At 39.2% G+C, this 14,144-nt stretch overlaps 1 protein-coding gene across 1 annotated transcript in view; it reads right to left on the bottom strand.

The window, feature by feature from the left end:
- The window catches only part of plppr4b (phospholipid phosphatase related 4b), a 78,233-nt gene that overhangs the window by 50,677 nt on the left and 13,412 nt on the right, over window positions 1–14,144 (bottom strand). The window contains exon 2 of the mRNA XM_030079753.1: window positions 4,632–4,817. Coding sequence (XP_029935613.1) covers window positions 4,632–4,817 — 186 coding nt within the window. The remainder of the gene's footprint in view (window positions 1–4,631; window positions 4,818–14,144) is intronic.

The raw sequence follows: 14,144 nt of genomic DNA, 5'->3' as shown, positions 1-14,144 counted from the left end.
TCATTTCTAACTTAATTTCCAGTGATCAGACTGGATTTGTTCCAAACAGGCATTCTTTTTACAATGTACGCAGACTTCTTGACATAATCTACTCTCCACCTTGTCACTCTCCCGAATTTGTTTTGTCGCTGGACGCCGAAAAGGCATTCTACAGGGTGTGAGAAATTCATTTTGTGGATAAAGTTATTGTACTCTTCCCCTTCTGCTTCAGTAGTGACCAATAATATCCACTCACAATACTTTCCACTTCAACGAGGCACATACCAGGGGTGCCCGCTTTCTCCATTGTTGTTCACTATTGCTATTGAGCCATTGGCTATATGGCTATGTAGGGAACAGCGATTCCAGGGCATTTCACGTGGCCATTTACATCACAAAGTCCCGCTTCACGCAGACAATCTCCTGCTATATGTCTCCAACCCAGTCTCCTCCATGCCACATGTTACATCAATATTAGAACAATTCAGTACATACTCTGGATATAAACTAAATCTTCAGAAAAGTGAGCTTTTATCCATTCATTCATCCGCTACTCAAATTCCTCAGTCATTCTTCCCCTTTAAATGGTCAGACTCTGGTTTTAACTACCTTGGTATTTTTATAACTAAGTCTTTTAGCTCTTTGTTCTCTAAAAAATTCATGCCTCTATTAGATCGATGTAAGGAAGATCTAAAGAGGTGGGCCACATTACCTTTATCATTGATTGGCCATATTAGTTTAATTAAGATGGTCGTCCTTCCAAGATTTCTTTACCTTTTTCAGAATCTGCCTGTTTTAATTAAAAAAAGCTTTTTTATAAAATTAGATACATTGATCACTGCATTCTTATGGGAGAACAAAACTCATAGAATTAGGAAAATGTATCTTCAGAGACCAAAGGACATGGGGGGTATGGGTCTTTATTCATTATTATTGGTCCTGTAATATTCATAAACTCATTTATTGGTGTAAGCAAGAAGCAGGTATCTCTTGGACAGAGATGGAACTGGCTTCATCTGAACTGTCCCTCAATTCTCTTATTAGTTCACAACTACCCTTGTTATTTAATTCTAGCTCTAACCCAGTGGTCAGAAATACAATGAAGATTTGGAGTCAGTTCAGAAAGCATTTTGGTATACATAGACCTTCTCTTCAGTGTCCCATTTTGTCTAATCACTTGTTTACCACATCCTGCACTGATCCTGGATTTCAGGTATGGCACAACAAGGGCATTCAGGCCATTCTCAAACTAAATCCAACTAAAAAGGGTATTGTTTCTGAGATCTATAATAGAATTGCTGACAGTATTACTTTACCTTTATCTGACCTTAAGAATTCCTGGGAACAAGACTTAGACCTTTCAGAGGACCATTGGAAGGCAGTTCTAGACCTTATCCATTCGTCATCCAAATGTGCTAGGCATTCACTCATACAGTTTAAAATTTTGCATCGCACACATTACACAAATTCAAGACTTGCAAGGTTTTTTCCATCTGTTAGCCCTGCCTGTGCCAGATGTAAACAGACTCCTGCGGATCATATGGTCTGGTCCTGCCCTGCTCTCAGTGACTTCTGGACAGACATTTTTAACACATTCAGAAAAATATGTAATAGACACTTTGGGAATACCCACTGAGACTCGTTCTGTTGTGGCCTTTTCTTCACTCTTAGCCAGACACTTAATATTACTGAAATGGAAGCATGTTTCCTCACCAACCCACTCTAGTTGGATCAAGGAGGTTCTACAAGCTCTGAACCTGGAAAAAAATTAGGTTCTCATTGAAAGGTTTTCTGGGCAAATTTGAGAAAACCTGGAGACCTTTTATTAACCATGCACAGACCCTGATACTTACAGAGGAGTGATATGAGCTCGAGTTGCAGCAACCCACTATTGTAGACCTGTACAGATATGGTGATTGTCCTTTTCCTTTTAATTTTGTTTCCCTTCTTCTTTCCCTTTTTTTTTCTTGTAATTATGCAATTTTTATTATTCATTTGTTATTACTGCATCATGATCCTTGACTGTTGTTATGTTCTGTGATGTCCTCATCCGATGTGAGGGTCTAAGGACAGAGGATGTTGTATTTCCTGTAAAGCCCTTTGAGAAAAATTTGTAATTTGCGATTCTGGGCTATATATATAAATAAAATTGAATTGAATTGAAATTGAATTGGTGGGGTGGGGTTTGGTGGGGATGTACAGTTGTCCAATTTCTGCTGTATTTTATTTTGTATGTAAACTGAAAATTGCAATAAACAGATTTACCAAAAAAAAAAAAAAAAATGTGTACGACACAATTTGTTGCAATCGTGGCAGATTACAGGCCCAAACTCTTGTCGAGCAACCAAACCTCACAATCAGCACAAATGGTGCCAATCTCCTTTGATCTGACATCAGTTGTGACGGGACAGTTGATATGGAGATAAATGTAGGTGCTGATTGAGATAGTAGCATTGAATAGTGGTTTTCGTGGGTATTTATTGCATTGTTAATGCGCCTCACATTCCGGAAGCCTGCCTGTGAGGTTTTGGTGACATGTGCGCACTGCGCGCCGGTCAGCCAAACTTCCACTACACCAGCTCCACTCCGCCTGCGGCAGTAGACCTCCATGTCAATTGTGTAAACGTTCATTATGCCTTCGCGCAGCGCGTTTTAAAGGCGAGGACAGGGGCTCATTTGATTGGTTTAAAGTGAATTGGCTGTGTCAAACCCATTCCACGCCTTCTCTCCTCCCTTCCGCTGGTAGGAGGGACGGCGGAGTCCTTGTGCCACCGCGCACGGTGTGCCAAACTTGCAAAATCCACCTGGCCACACCCAGTTGGCGAAGCGCAGCTGCGCTGCGCCCCCGCCTCACCAGGTCTGCCAAAATAGAGCCCTAAGTGTTGTGTATTAAATTGCATATTAAATAATAAATAACATAATCACTAGACTGGGCCTACGTCTCAGCTAACCTGATATTACACTCTTACCACTGAGAATCTATATCTTTCAGAAACGCCCTTGCTCAAGTAACAGAAGGAACGGGTATTTTGTTAGAGCAGTGACTGTAACTTGCAAGAGTCAATAAGAAGTCCAACAAGCAGCTAATGTCTTTGGTTGGCCGATCATTTGTGCAACTTTGACCACTCAGTCACTCATTCACTCACTCATTCACTCACTCAATTACTCACGACACTCCTCTTTAGGGCTGGCATCCCCTGGGTCCAGCCAAAAATCATATATTGTTTGATAAACGAGGCCCACTGAATGAATAGAGCCTTTTCATGAAGAGCACTCTGTTCTGCCCTTTCTTGTACAGAATGCCTGTGTACTGTCAGACCACACAAGTTTGCTCTTGAAATGAACTCCATGAACTGTCTCCATTTGCCCTCTGCCAGCTCCCCTCCACCGCTGATCCCTGTGTTTGGATTGTGTATGCGTTTGTCAGGCATTGTGTTTTGCTACCTTCGTCGCTGGCAGAAAAAGTAAGTACATTTTTTCAAGTGCTACTTGTCTAGGGAAAGTAGAAGATTCATAGAACCTATCCTATTTATCGTTAAAAGAGGGTCCTGAGTATCTTAGGATACTCAGGACCCTATTTTTCTGCAGCTGCTACTTCAGCTTAACACTGTGGAATTTCATATTTCTTCCCAAGCTTTGGGATTTCATGATATAAACTTGAAATTGGCCGAGTAAGAAATAGTCAGAATATAGTCTCCGGGGAAATGCTTGTTTTACACAGCAAATGATCATATCTGTGATTTATGAATGCTGGTGACTTTGTTAGCTGCAGAAACAGAACAGTGTTGGGTGTTTCAACCAAACATTCAGTTTTGAAAATCAAGGGATTTTGATTAAATGTTGTGAAATCTTTAGTACCGCCACATGATTTGCAAAATGGTTTGTTGCCATGCAAAATGTGGGTAAACTGGTATGGTCAAGGACTGATTCTTACTAATAGGAAGCATGACAGCCTTTCCTTGTGGTTGATAAAATTGCTAGAGCCATCTGAAGGCAGCAGGACTAATTTGTTGTTCCATGTAATCTGAGGGATGTTGTGTACATTTTAGATTCTAGAGGTTGAGGCCTGTGGCCTTGTGCCTACAACTGAATCACAGCCATACAAATATACAGTACAACATCACTTCATCTTGTGTGCCATCGCTTAATCAACCATCACTTGCCTTCAGCATGAAATGTTTTTTTTAAAAATAGTGAAGAAATTGTACTGGGAATTGGAAATCACTTAGCTGGTTAGATAAGTTAGCTTGCCTGGCTCCAGCCCTTGTAAATTTTCATGTCCATGTAGATTCGACTGGAATCTGTCTGTATGTCTCTGTCTGCCTGTCCTTCAGTTTCGACAGTTTTGCATTCATCCAATAGACTTCACATTTGGATGTATTGCTGAGGACCCAATGAAGTGCAAGCAGTAAAACCAGAGGCCCGTTCTGAACAGGAATGTTTTGTACGGGCACTGCACTACTATCTGTTGAATTCTGTTGATATGGCCATGTTGTACCTTTAGAAACACAGCTATATTGCACACATCCTCTGCTGCCTAAGAGCTAAGGATATGCAGAAGTGTGTGTGCTATACACCCTGAAAGAGTTCTGTTACTGAAGTACAGATGTGATCCAGTTTTTCAAATACTGGCTTGGTATTTTCATGCCTACCGTGATGGCAGGTCCAGCGAAGGCCAGACTGAGCAGCATCAGCAGGGGGATGACCTCATGGTTGGGATCGATGTATGGCAGACTCAGGCTGCGGTCATGGCAGTTAAAACCAGACTTCACCGGCTTGAACACATCTGTCCACTCAAGGAAGTACAAGCTTACCACAGATGATACCAGGATTGGTAACTGTTAATTGGAGAAACATGAAAGAGAAGAACAGAGAGAAATAAGAGCAATGAAATGGTGCAAAGTCATAAACAGCTAGGGGGAGAGGAGGTTTAACTTATTGTCAATGAATAAATAAATAGATAAACAGGCTGAGTATGCTGCAAATGTCCCCATAATCCTATGGTTCAATGACCATGCTAATTTGATTTGATAATGAAGGACAGAGGCTTGGAAAATAGTTTTCATGACCTGAGGGGGTTGGAGATGGTGTTGGGGGGTGACAGGGGATGGCATTTGGAATTAATTGCACTTATGAACATCGAGAGTTCATACAAAGAGAAAAATAAAGATGCCAACTAGAACCAACAATCATTCTTCAAAGTGATGCCATAGGAAAACATTTTCTGGTTCCAGAAAATAACCATTCAGACTTTCACAAATGATAAATGGACTAACTTTCTGTGGCACTTTTCTAGCCTACCGACTACTCAAAGTGCTTTACAATGTTGCTTTGCAATGCCCCTCTGATTATCTGATTAACAGACAACCACTTGACCTCATGAGCTATGCCTCCCTAATTTTCTGGTAATTATTTTTGATTTTTTTCCCCGCTAATGTTCCAGCAGTTTTATGTTAATTTGCTCATCACCTTTTTTTCCTGTGTTTTTGAAAGAATTCAAATGAATTTACTAGGGTTTCAAAGGGTTGAATTTTAGGGCCATATAAAAACAGCAAGCAATGGTTCTTTGAAGAAGAGAGAAGAGGAAAGGCACGTAGAAATAGCAGTTAATTCTCATTTAAGGTGCCAACTGAAAATAGGACCATTTATGACAAAGAACTTTTCAGACAGTTGTTTCTTTAAATGATTCTTCAAAGAATCCCTAAACATGTTTTAAAGACCCATTAAGAAAGTTCTTTCAGGAACCAGGAATGTTTCTTCCAAAAAAAAGAAAAAAAAAAAAAAAGAACTTTTTTGTATTCTAAAAGAACCTTTTCAAAATAGTTTTTGATGGTGCCAGTTGATTCTGTGAAGGCCCCTATTCAACTTTTAATTAATTAATTAATTAATTTTCACAATGAGAAACCATACTCAATCAAGTGGTTCTTTAGCAGTTGATGGTTCCTCATGAAACCACAGTCTTTTAAAGAAACATTTTATAATCATCATTTTTCTGTGTGTATTATTTAGGCATCTGGACTCAAATCTATTTTATGATATCGCCTCATCCCGTCAAACAAAATGAGAAAGTCAATTAATATATCTAACAGCTAGTGTAAGCTCCATTGAGCAAATGAAAGTGGCTCATTGATTCTGTCTAAGATAGCCGGAGTTAAACTCTGCAGTGCTTAAACACTGAAAGGCTGTGTCTGATTTTAGGAAGTTTCCACTTTGGGTATGCTGGGATAAATCACTGCAGTGGTTGCTCTATTGACTTGTCAGAGTCTCACACATTTAAAGATAGAATTGTGAAGAGCTGAGGGGTCAGAGGCATTTTAATGGAGGATGAGATCCATCCCTGGCAGGATATTAGGTCTACCCTTTTTCAGTACATCAGAAAGGCAGCTCTATACGCCCCCCACTTTGAACCACTACAGTACCTGTTGATGTGAGAAAAGGATTGAACTGGCATGACTAAGTCAAATAACTCAGACTCAACAGATCTTCTGGGAGGAAAGCGAGTAACTATAAAATAGGCATTGAAATACTGCATGATTTGAAAAATGGTTTATTGTGATGTTAAATGGAGGTTAATTGTAGTAAACTGGCCAAACATTATATGTATTGTTATGGGCCTTTCATTTTGTAACTTAAAAAGAGAGAAATTAAAACACCAACCTCATCAACTTCATTTCGCATATCAGCACCTTGCAGTTTTGCTGTTGTCAAAACCCCTTTGCTGACATTTTCTTAACAATCCCCAAGCCACGGTTGTATACCATTAAAAGCACAAGTATACCACAGAGAAATAAGGTGCAAGTGTAGGCACATCCAGATATGTAATTGAACCTTGCAAAGTGTGCACTGAGGACTGCAGTGAAATGTGTCACTGGGGGTTGAATTTCACCCCTGGGCATACCAGGCATCATCATGCAGCTTAATATCCTGATTCAGTTGTATACAATGACTGGCGTGTTGCCTCGCATAGCTAATGTTAAGCGGAGCAGGATGTTGGAGGAGGGCCCTGTTGGGAGCTGAACACAGGGGCCCATCTTCCACACACTCCTGATGTGAGCTGAGCCAACAACAAGACACATACACACATACACTTATAGCCACACACATACACAACCACTAAGAGGGCCTCTGTTTACATGCTTCCTTCTTTGTCCCATCTCATTTTTCTGCCAGTGGTTGGTCAACGAGCATGAAACACTTCTATTTTTATCAGCCTATCTGTCCTCTCTTTCTCCCTTCCTGAAATAATTAAAGGGATAGTTCATCCTTTTTGAAAGACTGATACTATTTCATTTCCCACCTACCTGTTAGGCCAGTAGTTATGCCTATCTTCTTCTCATGAACCTGACCCAAACGGGAGCAAAGTAACTGAGCCCAACCCAGACCCAGCAGGCATCCTTTTTTATGTGTCCAAACCCAACCCAGAACAGACAGTGGGTCCATCATTTTTCACTAAAATAATGCTGACGTGACTGAACCCGACCCGAACCCAAACTAATTTCAAAATTTGTGTCTGAGCCCAGCCTGACCTTCACAACTCCTGTTCCTGTTTCAGCTCACAACTCCTCCCTGTCATCAGTAATGAGAGACCACAACTGCATGCTTTTTGCATCCTTCCTCCACCCTGTCTGCTTTCCTCCATCTCTGGGGAGTCTACCCCACTCTACCTCCCATCTTCCAACTGGCCCATGACTCAACCTTAATCTACGTTATCCATGCTGTCTGTCTCTAACGATTCATAACCAAGTTAAGTAATGTCAAGATGTGGTCCCTGTCTCGTGAAATTAGTATTCAGGTGCACAGCTGTAAAGAAGCCAACATTCCTGCTGCAGTGCTACACTGAACACAAAACAACGTAGCAGCTTCACCCACCCTAAATACAGTCAGATATTCAGATTTAAATCACTGTGGTTCTTAATGGACCATGCCAGTGATTTTGCTTGTTTATTGTATTATCTACAAAATATACAAAATGGTCGTTGGTTTCCACTCATTCCCCTACAATTATCAGTTCTGTGGGTTATGAATAGCGATAACTTTGAAGCTGCAGAAGCAGAACATTATAAGTTGGGTGTTTAAACCAAAAATTCATATTTGAAAATTAAGGGATTTGGGTTATGTGTTGTGAAATCTTTAGTACCTCCTGCATGATTTCCAAAGGGTTCCTTACAATGAAGAATATGGGTACAGGCCAAACATTCAAAATCTCTAGTATGGTCCTTTAAGCCACTGTGAGGTAATGAAGAAGAGAAAACTTTTTGACTGCTACACATGCAGTTTTAGCAAGCTGGCTAGCAAGTCCCAAATGGCAGCATGAGACTGCTGCTTGCATTTTCAGGAGCTCAGCATGTAGAAATCATGTAAGATGCTCTGTGCAGTTTACACAGAGCAGTTTACCAGTCCAGCTGGCCTGAGGGGCCTGCTCCCTTGAGAGAAGAAGGAGGGAGAACAAATGAATCCCTTGATGCAGAGGGCATTTTTGTAATTTTTTTTGTCTTTACTGTTTTTTTTTTCATGTTTGTATACGAAGGATAATAGCATTCATCGTTTACATAATAGAAACACAAATGTCTTAATTAAAGAAGAGTAGAAGAGAGTTTTTTTAAATCATAATTTCATCATTAACTAACAGATTTACTTACAGTTTACTTTTATCATTTACTAATAGATTTATGACATGACTGTTATTTCCTTTTGTTAACAGTGAATCTCTGCTGGGTGACAAAGAGGCTTGACCAAAGAGGACTGACCAAAAAAAAAAAAAAAAAAGAACCACTCAGCCCCAAGGAAGACTAAAAGGATGGGGGAGGCAAAAGATGCAGTTTCCTTTTTCCATGCATTTTTCATGTATTTGATTCATCACTTCCTGTGTGTCAAGAGGATGCTCCTGACCATATGATCTCATATGTATAAGGAGGTCTCATGCATTGCTGATGGCTACATTTATTCTTACTCAGTAAAAACACATTACTTAGATTGAAAAGAGTGTGATCCTTTCCAAGAAAATGTAGTGGATCCTTGATGGAATGTGCACTGTTGGATGGAGAGATGAATGGCTGGGTGGATAGTCCTAAAGAAGTGGTTCTCAAATGAGGGTTCGCGTACCCTCATTTGAGAACCACTTCTATACCTAGTTGAGTACTGCAGGGTGGTGCATGAGATTTTTTTTAATGTTAATTTAAAAATATCAGTCATGCATAATTCCTAAAAAATGAGCCTATGCATAAGTAAAAAAAACAAAACAAACAAACAAACAAAAAAAAACGTAAATGTAAGTTTGATAAACCACATTTTATATTTAGTATTCCATCTAGGTTTCCCGAAGGTGTCAAATGTGTGTGTTTATGGTTTAAATCCGCTACCGTGGTCGTGGAGCAAGGACATTTGTTCACTATGACCAGAAAGCCAAGAAAAAAAACCCAGTAACAGTATCAAGTCATTGTTTCACACACTGATGGAGCTGGGTGGGACCTCTGCACTAAGAGTTTTTTTTTAATTAGTTTTGCACTGGTCAGGGAAAACCACTGGTCTAGATGGATATAACAATATGTATGCAAGATAAGATGTACTGATGCTAGGTTATGACTTGCCCACCCCCAGACCTCCTCCTCCTCCTCCTTGTCATTCCATCTCTCCATTTCCCTTCACTCTCGGGTGTTTCCTCAGCTCAGCATCGAGCTGCCTCACCTCTCTTCCAGCATCATGGCTCATTAAAGCAGGAAATATAGGTCAGTGGTGTCATTGCTTGTACTGCTGAACCACCTTGCCAGTGCTCCCGCTTGGCAGAGGGAGCTGGCTGCTGCAGAATAATGTGCACCTCATATCCCAGACCACATGGGACAGTGCCATCCCTAAACATTTGGGAGCCATAGGCCCAAAAAACAAAACAAAACAAAACAAAACAAATTGGAGGGCCCTTTCATTTTACCATGAATCTTCAGATCCATCAATCCAAAAATCTGCCCTGTTTTTCTGAGCTGAAATAATTATCTCAGATTTTTTTTCAATGTCACCATCAAATTCACTTCCGCTTTTTTTTTTTTATTTAGTAATTTTATGTTTATTTTGTTGTTTTACAGTGTTACGATTTTCCCAGCCAGTGGGGCGGGCACTGTATATTGAGACGGGAACAGGAGGAACAAGGCATTCTTCTTCCGCTCCCAACATGAATCTCGACTGTCTGCCTGCATGTATTGTGTGTGTGAAAGGGAATTAGAGTTATAGATTGATCTGTTAAGAAAACTTAGTGAGTAAGTAACAGTAGGGGTTGGCTGCTGTTTTTCCCCTCATGCTTTAGAAATAAATCAAATGAATTTTCTCAGGTTTCAAAGGGTTAAATGTATTTTCAGAAACAAGCAGAAAACTATATTCATAATTATTAAAATTATATATTTAAACATCAAATGCTGGATCAACAACACATTTCTTGTGTTCAATAACAGACAGAAACAGAGGACATCACAAGCATTCAACCTTTCACTTGATTTCTTTTTATAACCTGGGCAAAATGTAATATGTAAATTAGCAACAACATGCATTTAAATTAAAGTGAAATTAAACTATTCCTCATTTTGCAGAGGGTGGACCACTTAGAAGACCCTTACTAACCCCTGGCTGTCCCCAGTCCCCACTTTGAAAGCCACTGAACAAGCTTAAATGAGTCTTGACTTTGACAGTCAAGACTCATTCAAGCTTGAATTTCCTGCAGTCTGGGTGCAACCTGCCCCATAACAGTTTGAATCTAAGCTGAAAAATGGTAAAGAACAAAATCCTGTCATTAAAATGGGTCAGATCAGCATATTTTACAACAGATTAGACAAGTTTTGGAGTTTCACTATGGGGACTATGGATTAGTCTCTATTGGTTTGTTAGTTTGTGTGTGTGCTGGACAAATGAACTGAGACACCGCTTAAATAAGATGGCATATTTATTGCTGAATAAGAGGGGAAATACTTCATGCTTACTGTTGACTTGTTTTATCTGCTCCTATTAAATCCCCACACAATGAATCACATTATTTTATTTTAGCAGTAGGAACACCTATCTTACAGCGCTACCCGGATTCAGTTTGGATAACTAGAAGGCCTCTTGCTGTGCAGACCTCGTCAGAAAGATGGCTGATTGCTGAGGCTAAGCCCTCAGTGATTACAGAGATAAGAGAACAGTGAAGAAGCAGTGAAGTTTGAATAATAGATGTGAAAAATGAAAAAAAAAAAAAGGCTTCCGTTTGTTTTCGGCTGGTGGGTTATTTTTGGTGGGTGCTACCAGTACCAGTAGTGACAGAGCACTTTCAGTATGTGTCCAATAGGTAAGTTTCTCTGTAAGAAACCCACACAGTTAAATGACTGCATATGTAATACATTCATTAAAAAAAGGTCCTATTTTTCTGAATTTATTCATGAACTTATCTGAGAATCTCAAAATTCTGAGAAATGTTTTCATGGGGAAAACTTCTTGGTAATTGTATCATTAATTTGGATAAAATACACAGTACTTTGTTTTTTTTTTTAGCCATGGAAACTTTTCTCAGAATTCGGAGTTAATTACTTCATTAATTAAGAGAAAGAGCAGATTTTTTTTTTTGTATACTTAATTCTAAAATAATTATCTCATTAATTCAGAAAAACAAAGCAAAATTTTCGCCCCCATGAACTTTTCTCAGAATTCAGAGATAATAATTATTATTATTACTTCTGAAAAACAGAGCGGAACATAATGTAACAGAGCAGAGCATAATAGCTAGGGGGGAAGTGAAATAATATTGACATTTTCGTAATGAGTGAACGATCCCTTTAACTGACTGTCTGCCTCAGTATTTTACTGTTTGTCTGACTGGTTTTCAGACTGACTGGCTGGTTGGTTGACTAAATGACTGGTTAATATCTGCATGACTGAACTGACTGACAAACTCGACCAAGTGATTTTTTGATCAAGTCCAAGTGATACAAGAAACCCAGAAGGCTGAACAACAGAAGAGGCTGAAGTCACAGCGGAGGAATAGCTGAGTGTTAAATCATGGACTATTATGTCTTAGTATTCCTTACGCTCTCTTTCTTTGAAAAGCTTCAGTTCCTCTGGGAGAATTCAGCCCACTGCAGCTGAGCAGTGATGCTCCATTGCCCTACATCTGCTACAACTCCCTGCCAGACTCCTCTCTCTTTATAAATCTCTCTACATCTCATTCTCTTTGTCCGAACCTCTTTCTTTCTGTCTTTCTGCTGCTCACAAACACTATCCATCACCTTGTCTTTTCTTTCATGCTGTGATCTCTGTACATCTCTGCCTGCCCTGAATAGGAGGGCTTAGTCTACAGAGGCTTTTGAATTATATTATGGTGATTATGGTGCTTTTTTGAAGGAAAGCAATAGTTGGAGCCAATATTTGCTGTCTTTGCATTTGGTCATTTCTGGTCAAAAATGCAAAAGAATTTAAAATATTCTGTGGTCTCCCCAAAATGTTATCCTTTTCAGGAAGGAAAAAGCTCTGACACAGCAGTTTGAATTGAATTGAATTGAATTGAATTGAACTGAATTGAATTGAATTGAATTGAATTGAATTGAATTGAACTGAATTGAAGATCATTATGGGACAATATAACTCTCCCTTGAAACTTAGCGGAATAATAATAATTGTAGATAGATAGATAGATAGATAGATAGATAGATAGAGAGATTTACTTTATTGATCCCAAACTGGGAAATTATTAAATTATTATTAATTATTATTTTTGGATTGATGGATCTGAAGATTCATGGTAAAATGTAAGGGCCCACCAATTTTTGTTTTGTTTTGTTTTGTTTTGTTTTTTGGGCCTACAGCCCCCAATTATTATAAATTATTATTATTATTAATTAAATTACTGTAAAAAACTTGCTGGTTGAATAAAAGTAACTTTAAGTCAAAATTTGCCTGGGGTATGAATAATTTTGGGCTTGACTGTATCTCTGCCCTGGTTAAAAAAGCTCAGAAACGGCTGTATTTCTTAAGGAAACTTAAGAAAGCAAAATTCCCACGCCAAGTTCTTGTCAGCTTCTACAAAGGAGCGATTGAAAGCATCCTGACTGGAAACATCACAAACTGGCATGGGATGTGCACGGCCCAGGACAGGAAGACTCTGCAACGAGTGGTTAAAACTGCCCAAAACATCATTGGCACCCATCTACCAAGCCTCAGTGATATCGGGGAGGTGAGGTGCATGACAAAACATCACAAATGGACAAATGTATTAACAACAATTTGTTTTTATTTTAAACAATGTAAAATATATATATAATAATAAAGTTACAAACCCAATCAAAAGTATTCAAAATGAACTGAATAAATAATAATAATAATAAATAATAAAATAAACTGGGCATAATGAAACAATACAAGCAACACACCACATGAAACCCAAATAAATAACAATTAACAATCAACTCAACTGCAAAATATTCAAAATAAATTTAAATTGCAAAAGTGTTTACAGTTTACTGCAAGATGCTACAGTAGCCTGTGGCTATTCATCCTTTTACTATCAATATCAGAAGTCCTCAAAATCCTTTCCTCTTTGATTTTCTTGAGGCAAAATCATAAATGACATCATCATATGACACTTCCCTGCCAACCTCATGGTTTATACTAATGATGGCAAGTCCAGTGAGGCGTTCTTGTGCCATAGATGACTGCAGGTATGTCTTTATCAGCTTAAGCTTTGAAAAGCTTCTTTCAGCTGATGCCACTGTCACTGGCAGGGTACAGGCAATCCTCAAGGATATCCAAAGATTTGGATACAACTTTGTCAGTTCCTTCTTGTGGACAAAGTCCAACAGTTCAAATGCAGTCATTCTGTTCGTGGGTAACTGAGGAAGGCCTCTGATTTCCCTGATTTCTCTCCCATCAATGTCGGCTTCCTCTCCACTCCTCAGTGTGTTTTCAAGCTCCTTACATTGTTTCTCCAGTGCTTCATCATCCGAGGTTGGGAAAGTGTGCAGTACCTCAAACTTGCTCTTAACTTGTCCAAGTGTTTCAAATCGGTCATCCAAAGATGCAATGGCAGAGTCAATAACCACATTGAAAAAAGTGGTCTCAAGTCTTTTCAGAGCATCCCTGACTGGCTCATCGCAGTCTTTTCTCCTTGAGTACAGACTAGCTCGTCCTACTTTTGTGACAGCTAATGGGGATCCTTT

This window comes from Myripristis murdjan, chromosome 20 (genome assembly GCF_902150065.1).
Source record: "Myripristis murdjan chromosome 20, fMyrMur1.1, whole genome shotgun sequence".
Lineage (NCBI taxonomy): Eukaryota > Metazoa > Chordata > Actinopteri > Holocentriformes > Holocentridae > Myripristis > Myripristis murdjan.
The sequence above is the reverse complement of the archived record's forward strand: the minus strand, read 5'-3'. Positions and strand labels throughout refer to the sequence as shown.